We start from the raw sequence: 12015 nt of genomic DNA, 5'->3' as shown, positions 1-12015 counted from the left end.
TGGTTTCTGACCTGTACAGCTTCCATTCATCTGTCACCTTGGATACTTCTACATTTTCAATTTTGGGTAGTACTGTGCATAATTCTCTGAGCAGCATTTGTGCCTTCTCATAGGAGCGCACTTCTGGATGAATGCACAGCAGAGATCTTAATACATCATCACTGAGAGGAAGTTTGGTTTGTAAATAGCTAGCAACTGCTTGGTAAAACTTTCTCAAATCATATAAATGAGTCTTCTGTTTCCCAGAATCAATAACAGATAACTCTTTCTCCGTGGGTGCACCAATCTCCATGTTTTTTAGTTCAAGACGATTCTTACTTTCAAAAACATCTATGTTTTTAAGTTCTCCCCCAGTCTTATTACCAACAGCATCTTGCTTAACAAATCTCAGCATTACCGGATGCAATATACTTGATGTCTCCTGATAAATCAAAGGCTCTTGTTTCTGGAACTCTTTCATGAAAGGTTCAAACAGAGGACCAACACTAACGAGGAATTAGATTTGTGCAATATATTCTTTTCCAGACATTGACTGACACATTTTTGGAACCTGTTTTTTTTTTATTATAGTGTAGCATAAGTGTGATCAGCCTTGCTCCTTTGAGGAAGGTCAGTTAGAAAGTATTTGCGAAGGGCTTTCCAATAATTGATAATTATTTCAAGTGATGGTATTAGTGTAAGCCAACGGCACTGAACATGCCTTATAAACAGTATTTCATTCAGGCCAGGATCCTCCAGAGTAAAGCCATAGTCTCCTATTTGGCTGATATGTGACTTGAACCATTGAAAAACATCAACAGCCAACTGCTAAGCATTTTCCCCATATGAATTAAGTCCCTTGCGAAATGAGTTGTGTACAACATGTAGAGTACAGGGAACAAAGGGTGTAAGGCCTGGTAGCCCGATGGTATTTTTATGATCATTTATTAACTTCCACATTGTTTTTTACGTTTGTTCCATCACTTCCCAGAATCACTTGTTGCAACACAAGCTGTTGTAATGGTAGTTCATAGCTCTCCTCTGAAATTGTTTCTAATATTGCCTCACTCACTGTTTCCCTTCTTGCATGTCCAAACATTAAAATTTTTAGAAACAATGTATTTATCTCTCCTTTCCTATCATTTCAGAACCTTACGAGTAGATAACATTTTTTTATCTTAGGCATTTCCAGTTTCATCAAACTGAATTGTGTAAGGGTATCTGGATGTTTGAATTTGCTTTTCAATTTCTTTTTTGAAGAAGGGACCAAGGCCGTCTGATATTAAGTAGGACACCTTAGACTTACTCATTGAGAACTGTTCCGTGATTGTTCCTGGAAACATGGCTTAAAAAAGTTCCCCAATACAATCACAGGACTTGTAAGTGTAACCACATGATGCAACCTGCAATGTCCATAATGTCTCGGCTTTTGTAACTTGGTCATTTACAGAAAATTGATGCAGATTTTTTTTCAAAATCGCCACCTCTTTCCTTAGGTGTACTTGTACTTGGTACTTGTGATTCGAACAACAGTTTTTGAGTTTTATCTTTTCGCCGTTTTATTGCATCTCTGTGTTTCTGGCCATTAGCATGGTCAATGAGCTGTGCTACTCCAGTGTTTGAGCCAGATATACTCTTGGTACATACTTAGCAATAAGCAGAATAGCAATTAGAAGGATCAGGCTTGCACCATTCAGCTAATGAGTGTTCATTATTATCTACCTTACTAAGCCATGCATAATTAAATTCAGTCTTTCCACCAGGCATGTTAATAGTGTTTAATACTGCAAACTGCTATAATATTCTAGACCTGAAAAGAGATGATTTAAATTATATAGACCAGACAGATGATCAAATTCTATAATCATATAACCTTTTAAAGAACATACATATGATAAGTTTGAATTATCATGCTCTGCTACCGGCAACATTGCATTACCTATAAACTACTTGTGAGATTCGGCAGTGTAACACTTTAAAGAGGAACCTTATACTGTTCTACCAAGTAATACTAGCTAAGAATAAGAAACTGCTTATCTAATAAAGCGTACAGCCAATAATTCGCTCAGCATCAACATCATTGAGAATAAAACAATCACTTTTAAATTGTTTGGTAACAACAATTATTCCCTCAGCATCAGCATCTTTGGGCATAAAACTATCACTTTTGTAAATGTTTGGTAACAACAATTATTTCCTCAACATCAGCATTATTGGGAATAAAACAATCACTTTTGTAAATGTTTTGTAACAATAATAATTATTCACTCAGCATCAGCATCATTTGAAATAAAACAGTCACGTTTGTAAATGTTTGGTAACAAAAATAATTCTCTCAGCATCAGCATCATTGGGGCATAAAAATTGCACTCTTACCCAAGTAACATACTACATGTTTAGCCTTCCAGAACAAATGCCGTTGCTTCTAAATGTAAAACACACTTGACACATGCAACTTAACATGTGTAAGTATTAAGTTATGTTCAAAGCTTACTTTCAGGTATCACATTTGAAGGCTAGACTATGCACCAGTGACACCAGACCACACAAAGAATACCAAATACTGTCAGCTCAACACCCTGAAGGTCTTATTCTGAAACAAAATCTCTAAAACACATTCAAAGATAGTTTGACCTTATCCAAAAAAGTGCCAAAAATTATGAAAAACTAGGAATACTAGGAGGTTTGAGACAAAACTAGGAAAAACTAGGAGCAATTATTTTTTAAACAATGAATTACTAGGAAATACTAGGGACGCTGGAAAGCCTGAAATTTTAATGCAAAAATAGTTTTTGAAAAATTTCCTAGTTGCACGTACGTAAAATGTCAAAATATCAAGCTGTTATGTTTTTTGTGAGGAAGTGTTTCGATATTTATTGATGTTATATAGGGTGTATTTACTGAGACGTTCTAGTAAGTTGTCATGATAATATTTAAGAAGAACGACAGGGGATATTTATAAATGATGGCCATGATTTTAACAACTGATGCATGTATCAATACTAAGAAATGAAAGATCAGGATTACAAGACTACGCAATTGAAGATCGACATCGCGAAACAACGCCTTTCACTACGAATTGAAGACCATACAACGTGAATAACATGGGGAAATCACTTTGTTTTACTCTCAAAGTGAACACATGGTTCTCTTGCTAAAAGAAGACCCAACGCCATAAGATTTCGAAGGACAAAAAGTGACGCAGCACTGGACAAAATACTTATGAGGTTAAACACTATAGAGTGGGTGCATGTGGTTCATCTATATGACGTGCGTAGATAGCGCATCCTAAGTTAATACTTCGGCACACTAAGCCATCAAAGGGAAACACTGCTATAATTAATACCTTGTGAGCATAATGACCAATAGAAGATCTTAATTTCCCCAGAGAAATGAAGACGCTGGAACCAACAACAAAAGAACAATCAACATGGCAAACAACAACAACGATGATTGAACCAGAAACGACAATCGACGACGCAATATAAATATCGGGTAGTAGATCTGAATCACCAAACGCATACGAATCGCCACAGACGAGTTGACAATCGGCCAATCTTCGTGACGGTGGCAGTGGCTTCAAACAAACATCGTATTCGCCGCGAGCGGCAACTTCAATACTACATGGGCGACACCGGATGTACTGATGGCAAATAATCAACATAATCGGACCTGACCTGTCATATACTAAACTTCACTTCGATTGACATTTACATTGTATAACAATACCTAATGTTATTTATTTCAGCTGAGGCGTTCGTCAAAATCTTATTGTTATCCGCATATTTTTCATCTTATGTGTGTTTATATGAAAGATGTTTTCATGAACTTCGTAATTCAATCATTTTAAAGATTTTTTTTAATCATAAAATATAAAGAAATCAAATTAAGGGGGAAGAATGTGTAACGTAACCAACATTATGGAATTAATATAATAATGGAATTTTGGAAATTGTATATAGATTTAACAGACATTATTAAGGTTAAGTGATAATCGAATGATGGAAATTATTAGTATATTCATTGGATATTATAATAGTATAAATAACATAAGAAATTTTTGAGTAAAATATTATGTAAAAAATATAAAAGGGAATCACAAAAAGTTATGCCTTAGGAAACACAAAATATCCATGAAGCATATGTATTACCAACAATCTAACTGTGCATATCTTAGAAAATGCAATTGTATACGAGCATAAGTTATCATGTTGTAGACCAACGGAGTGACTTATAACAGATATTAAAATAATGAGTTACCGGAGTGCAAAATGCAACTTATATGCCAAACAGATACCAAAATACTGAATATACATATTTGACACCTCCAAGATTAATTATCAGAAGGATGCATTTCCATATCTCTAGAATTATTGCTAATCAAAACCAGAACACACTCAATGCAATGCTGCTAAGTACTGGACACGAATATTTGCTTACCTTGTGTGTGTCAAACTTGGGTAGATTCCGTATGCATTTGTTATGTTTCCGTTGCATACGTCATATTTACGTTGCAGTAGTTCGACATATAACTTTGCACACGGCTCATCGGATTATGCACGCGTTACCGTTTGATATATGAATTTTACAAAATGGGTCTTACCAGCGCAGTCGAAGATAGAAGGCGCATTATTGCTTGCTGTCGCGGGCGGGGCCCGTTGCGGGTCTCCGCTTTTATTTTGAATATTGTACTAATATTGGAAAACGTTATGTTGAAGTTAAAAAGCAGAAATAAAACTTAAAGAAAACAGAATAGGACTACGTTTACGTTTATCGTGAATCAAATGGCTACGTTACAATATTTAAAAACAACTGTTAAAAAAACTGCTTTACCATTTTAACTAATGAGTGGATTCGGCTCACATTTTCAACCGACTTTGGCATAATTTTTGGCCCTTTGTCATTTTCGCCACTATGGAATAAATCATTCATTATTTTTTGTCAACTAAACTCATCGCCATAGGAACATATTACATGGTGATTTGTATTGTTCATCCGTTTACATATAGACCGTTCCAGAATTTAGTCATTACATAATTATCTCCCCTGAATTCTCTCCGCGTCCGCCATTACACTGCTGCTTAACAATCGGTAACATATATCAGAGAGCACTGATTATTCAAAGGATGAATTTCTTTCTAAATTCTAAGGCCGTCATTACATGATCTTGGTTGTCTTGGAAAACTAACACATTGACACATTAAAAAAAGCATTCAATTAAATTAAATGCAATATTTTTCATTTGATTATTCAGAGGCGTATCCAGAATTTTTTCCGAGGGGGGGCTCAACTGGGGAGGGTGCGTGAGGGGTGTCCCCTTCCGTCGTTGATTTTTTTTTTAATGGTACCTTCAAATGATGCAATTTCATGCTATCTAATCAGCATTTTGCATGATAAAAGTGAATGTAAAACAAGAACTTGAGTTTAGACATCAAGTGTGACAGACACACAGACAGACAGACAGACACACAGGGGTAAATCAAATGTCTCTCAAACCAGTATTTTGTTGTAATAACATTACTACGCTTAAAATAATTATAGACGCGACTAAAATAAGAAAAAAACAGTTTAATTGCATTAAAAATCTTACTTCAACAGAATTAGTCCAAATTTATGCCTTTTCCGTGCATTTTTTCGGTACTCTTTATTCGTTTACTTTTCACGATTCCCAGAAATTGTTGCATGGAACAATCTGTGCGCGCACATCGCGAAAATATGAGACATGTCGATATTGACATGTTGAGTGGGTATACCCTGTCCCGATTTGATTATAATTTTATCAAATCTTTTAATAGTAATATATATGCCGAAATTGTATTGGAACAAATTGCGAACGTTTTTGGGTTTTTTCAGTTCTTGAGCACATTTTCATGTCAATGTTGCTCAAAAGAAGATCGACCGTTAAAACAGAAACTTGTTAAATGGTAAATAAAAGTTATTAAAAAAAGTAAAATTAATCTTTCGGTTTCTCTAAATTTGTTCAGTGAATCAAATTTTCGGACAGACAGACAGACAGACACACAGGGGTAAATCAAATGTCTCTCAAACCAGTATTTTGTTTTAATAAAATTACTACGCTTGAAAATAATTATAGACACGACTAATATAAGAAAAATACAACAGTTTAATTGCATTAAAAATCTTACTTCAACTGAAATAGTCCAAATTTATGCCCTTTCCGTGCATTTTTCGGTACTCTTCATTAAACTTGCGCATAAATTGCAGACCACTGCGCTAGTGTAAACACATAATTTCAAGTATTTGATTTATTTTTAAGAAAATTCTTTTACTTTTTCACGATTCCCAGAAATTGTTGCATGGAACAATCTGTGCGCGCACATCGCGAAAATATGAGACATGCCGATTTCCACATGTTCAGTGGATATACCCTGTCCAGATTTGATGATAATTTTATCAAATCTTTTAATAGTTATATATATATGCCGAAATTGTATTGGAACAAATTGCGAACGTTCTAGTTTTTTTTTCAGTTCTTGAGCACTTTTTCATGTCAATGTTGCTCAAAAGAAGATCGACCGTTAAAACAGAAACTTGTTAAATGGTAAATAAAAGTTATAAAAAAAGTAAAATTAATCTTTCGGTTTCTCTAAATTTGTTCAGTGAATCGAATTTTCGAAGTTTTGTTGACCTCATGTCTATTGCAATCGAGTACTCTCGCTTTTCGGATGTTACCTCTCGTCTCAAGGTAAACGACGCGCGAAGTGTATGTCATTTGCGGATGTGTATGAAACTATCGGCTATGTGTGGTTAAACACGCTCTAAATAAACAATTTTGACATGGATTTAACAAGAATGAAATAAATCCTTTTAGGTACATCATTTAATGCGGCAATGTTTGAATTAATTCAGAAATTATTTTAGTTGTTTCCTTAACCGCTCGACTGAAGGTAATTGGAGGATATTGTTTTCCACAAGTCCCATGCGGCAGCCATTTGTAAACATTTACCTATAGCTAAATGTATCGATGAATTTCATAAGTTGAATGTATCTCCTTCAGCCAATCAAATAGCGCAGTTTATCACTTACAGTCAATGAAGCGTGCAGTTTAGCTGGCGAAGGTTAGATCGTCTGTACACATGCCTGGGGCTAATCACACAAATTGACAGCTGTTAGTGGCCTAATTAGGGGCATATGAAAGGAAATACACAAGTGGATTGGAACTGTAAGGGGCTCATTTAAAAAAAATCATATCTAGCCAGCCAGCTGGGGGGGCTTTAGCCCCATAGCCCCCCACCTAAATACGCCTCTGTTATTTGCATCAATCTTTAAATCGTGTATGCCTTTGCATTCCAGTGTTTAATTGCCGCTTTGTTCTGCATTATCCGATTATCTCGTTTTGATCAGATATTGTCCAGACTTAACTAACCACATGGTGTCATAAACCACACTGGGTGGCAGATGACAGTCTGGTCATTAAACACAATTGATGATGCCACCATGTCTCATCTTCCTGTTTGTATTAAGCAGTCATTGGTAAGATAATTTACCTCCGACATACTTAACAGTTGCGTAAATTAGATATGTTACATATTTTACAAATTAAAAGTTATGTCCAATATAGAATATCAGAACTTGTACACCGTAAAGATACTAGCCCGTTTAAGTTATGAAAATATAAAGTATTTAAAAAAAATATAAAAATAAAACATTTAACGTATTTAGCGGGTATCGGTTAATTAAAACTACGTCATTCCGTATGAAGATTTGATGTTACGGCAATGCACGAACGATATCATAAATTATATCAAGAAATTACATTTGACACCAAACAGAGGTAAAAAATATTAATATATATATATATATATATATATATATATGTATGTATGTAAATATATGTGTGTTAAAATGTCACTAGTAACGAGTTTTCAATATACATGAGTACACAGTTCAATTTGCATCATATGAAGTTGTGTTTTTTTAGTTGTATGTTTATATTCCTCAATAGCGTCATTCTTTGTACAAAACCCATCAAATTAAAATTTCATGTAAATACTGTCATGTCTTGTGCTTTTAATATGGCTTTGTAGTATGTTTATTTTCAAAGCACTCCTTACACTTTCTAACACTCATTTATTTATCACACTAGCGTACTCATGCTATTGATAATTATATTTTTATAATTAGATGTATTACTATTGTAATTTATTAAAGATTTTCTGCAAAAAATATTACGGCTTATGCATAGAGCTCTTTGTTGTGTCAAATTGTCGGACTTTCAGTCTTCAGATAATCTTTAATTTGATGCTTATGCCGCGTTTTTAAAGTTGCAAATAAACGTTTTAATAAATTCGTTTGACGCTTAATAATATATTTTTTGAAATATTATTTAGGTGTGTTTTTTTGGAGTTTTTTGTGTGTGGATTAATTGACGAAACATTTGGTGTCGTTATCCATATGTTTTGCGTTACTTCAAAGACCTATAAAATACATTTTTTAGTATTTTTAGCTTTATAGCTGTTAAATGATTCAAAGACGAAAATATAGATATATCACATAGATCACATTCTCTTCATCTTCCGAATAATCACATAAAAGATCGTCAAGATCAATATCACTCTCTCATGATAAAAAGCTCGTTTTTTTAACGTGACAAAATTCAATCTAAAAAAATAAATATAAATCCAAACCACAATTTTTTGTCTCTGATATCAGTTAGAACAAGAAAAATAATGGAAGCCGTATCAAAAATATCATACTTAATATAATCTGTTATGATTTTGGAATGTAGATTTTTACCAAATGAGACCACTTACAAACAATTAGCGGTAATTAATTGCGCGATAATCTTTTATAAGTATTAATTAAAATATAATCTGCTTGATGTTGCGGCTATTAAAATAAACACAACAATACATGCGTGAATTGTTTGTGAAACGTAAAAAGTTACAAGTCTAATCAAAGACATAGTATGAGCGACTGAACCGGCAAATTTTCGCCGATGATTACCACTTGATTACAGATTTAAAAAAAACAAATACACGAAAGCATTTTAAACATTTTATTTGTAACAATCAATCTCAACTTCAAACAATCATTTAAACAACAAAAATGTGATAATCGCCTCACATTGATTCATTAAGTAATTTATTTATCCGACAACGGTGAAGCGGGTATTCTCTACGTCTTTGGCTTTTGGAATCGCAGACTCGCACAAGTTAGCAGCAGTGTAATGGCGGACAGTCACGTGACTGACAATATGGCGGAGGTCAATTTATCGATTATGGAACGGTCTATACAAGAACTTATAACACAGGACCAGTTTTATATGAGCATGTTTATTGTTTGTTTATGTACGGTAAATGTGTATATACTCTTTTTTAGACATTATTTATGTATTATTTACCATATTCTTACGTAGTGCAAGGAGAACTCGTACCAATGTGCAATCAATTATGTAGAAAAATGTAAATGTAATGTTTTATAAATCATGAGTCACACACATGAACTTTTATTATACTAAAATTTGTGTTGATTGCATGATATTTTATGTATTTGTTGTTTAAAAATGCAATTTTACAAATATCGTGTAAGGCACGATTTTAGTATTTTACATATTTCATTGTTGATTGGGCCTTGATTGTTATTGTTTTGTCTTTGTTTTTATAAGTAATCGGTACTATTGGAAAAAGTGTTTCATTGTTTTAACACAACAAAGGTATGTATTGAGAACGAAATTTTACATATTGCGTAGTCTACATGTTAATTGATACGTGATATGTGTAATGCCATGTGTACATATGGTTACATTTACACTCCTTTTCTTTCCCCAGCAATGGAATTGTGTATTAGTATCTGTTATAAAACAGAGCAATAAAGAATGGAAGATAACTAAGCTTTATTATTATTTCCATCAAAACTTGCATATATTTTCATATACATGTACAGACTTATGGCACAATATTGATGTTTCAAACCAATACAACATTCAAATACACCTGATTAGTCAAATAATATGCACAAGTGGTCATATATGTTATGACAACAATTGTTCATTTGTTTTGCAAAGTGAACTATTCCAGACTATATGCACATTTTTAGCTCGGCTGTTTTCGGAGAAATCCCGAGGTATTGTCATAGCCAGCTCGTTGTCTGGCATCTGCCCTCCTAAAACCTTAAAATTTTGTTAACCTTTTGAACATTGGTTCTAAAAAGAAAGTGCTACCACCTACAGCATTGAAAGTTCATATGCAGTTGCACCTTGATGAGTTCTAAACGCCACACCCATTTTTGGGTCACTAGGTCAAAGGTCAAGGTCACTGTGACCTCTAAAAAAAAATCTGACATGCTTTCATTTAGTCAAAACTGCCACCGCAGCAGAGTGTGGCAACCGTTACGCGGTGCTCTTGTTATTCAATATTTCCATTTAAACGCAAAGTTCAGCAATGTGGCAATGTATTTATCATACTGTTAATAAGAAACCAGCTCTTAAAGGTGTTATTATATGGGGTTTTCAAAAGTTATAGGTACCTATAATGCTCATCAATCTTTTTCACCAAGGATTGGCTGTATGTAAATAATAGTTGATACAGTAAGTGAATTTGAAAAGATCAAAAATGTGCCAGCTTGATTTGCACCTATATATTGGTGTTTTGCCCAAAATGTAGCATTTCCAGAATAATTCCGTAAAAAAAGGTTGAAAGAAAACTACAAATAATGAATGATATAGAAACATTCACCAGATACATGTAATCCAAGATTACTTCAATTTCGTCAGCCAATCAAATGTCAGTTTACATCCACCAGAAATATGACATTATATTTCTACCAGCCAATTGTATCGCCCGTTACTCCATGGTAGAACTTGCCAGTTCCCTCCTCCCCATGCAGTTTCTCCATGACAGACATGCATCCTGTCACACTCTTGACCGTGTCAATCGAGGCGGTTGGACCGCCCATGTCTGTCTTCACCCAACCAGGGTGAATGGCCGTTGCTAGGATACCCTCATTCTTAAGGTCAAGGCTCATCTTTGTCGTGATCATGTTGAGTGCAGCCTGAAGACACAAGGTTTGAGTTGCAAGGTTTTATGAAACACACTTACTTTTATATGTCACTGTATATCATAAGGCCATCACATGTACAGCATTTTTAAGATTAAAGAGTTCTTCTGATTAACCCTTTACCACTTAGATACGTATTTTGACGCATTTGTAGTCCCTTATAAAGTTAAATTTAATTAAATACCTTTCTCACTTAATTAAAGTTTTAAAGGCTTCATTTTCAACCCTTAGTTACTGATGAGCAGCAAATAGCATTAAACCTGAACTGGCTGTCCTGGTTTTATGCTAGTTGCAAAAGCCATTTTCACTTTGCTTCTTATGGGAGAAGGGGCTAAAAGCCCTCCTGCTCAAACAATGGCCATGGTGGGTTTTGCAATATATTTATTTGCAGGCAGTAAGAAGTCGCTATCAAGACTTCATTTGTTATTTCAACAAATATAAATGTATTGTCACAAATCAAGGCTTTCATCTGTTTTCTAACCAGAATATAGTAACATCATCTAAGGAAATTACTATTATATCCTCCATATATTCTCAGTAATATGAAATTTGTATAACCAAAGCACTCTTAGTAATACTCATAAGTCTTAGTTAAAAATGAAGCCATAAGACTTAAGTGAAGGTTTAACAAATCCAGCATCGGTGAAAGCTTTAGGTGATAAAAAGAAAGGATCACATAAGGTGCAAGACTTATTTCATCTAGTTACCTTGGAAGTCTTATAATGGGTACCTGTAACAACCTAGGAATTCCCAGATACATATGCACCACCATTATATATGTTCATAATGCTTAGGAACATGACAGTGGGGCCAATGAGACAATACTGGCGCTCAATTGGTCATTCTTGCCTCTGGTACTACTTAAATGTACCCAGTTACTTGTAAGTATACTTTAATATATCCCAGGTATGGAAGATATACTAAAATGTATCCGTGAATTCTAGAGCTAAATTGGTCGTTGTTGGCTTTTTTTTCAAATTAATTATTTTCATATTTATGTCATTTTTTTTGTAAAAT

General features: G+C 34.2%; 1 protein-coding gene across 1 annotated transcript in view; it reads right to left on the bottom strand.

Annotated features, from left to right (window-relative positions):
- Nucleotides 1–10746: 10746 nt before the first annotated feature.
- LOC127880051 (C-factor-like) overlaps nt 10747–12015 on the bottom strand; it is a 32765-nt gene continuing 31496 nt past the window's right edge. Inside the window, exon 5 of the mRNA XM_052427286.1 lies at nt 10747–10992. Within this exon, the coding sequence (XP_052283246.1) occupies nt 10762–10992 (231 nt within the window). The 3' untranslated portion in view covers nt 10747–10761. The remainder of the gene's footprint in view (nt 10993–12015) is intronic.

The sequence above is a fragment of the Dreissena polymorpha genome, chromosome 1 (assembly GCF_020536995.1).
Source record: "Dreissena polymorpha isolate Duluth1 chromosome 1, UMN_Dpol_1.0, whole genome shotgun sequence".
Classification (NCBI taxonomy): Eukaryota; Metazoa; Mollusca; class Bivalvia; order Myida; family Dreissenidae; genus Dreissena; species Dreissena polymorpha.
Note: the sequence above shows the minus strand (reverse complement) of the source record. Positions and strands in the feature narration are given on the sequence as shown.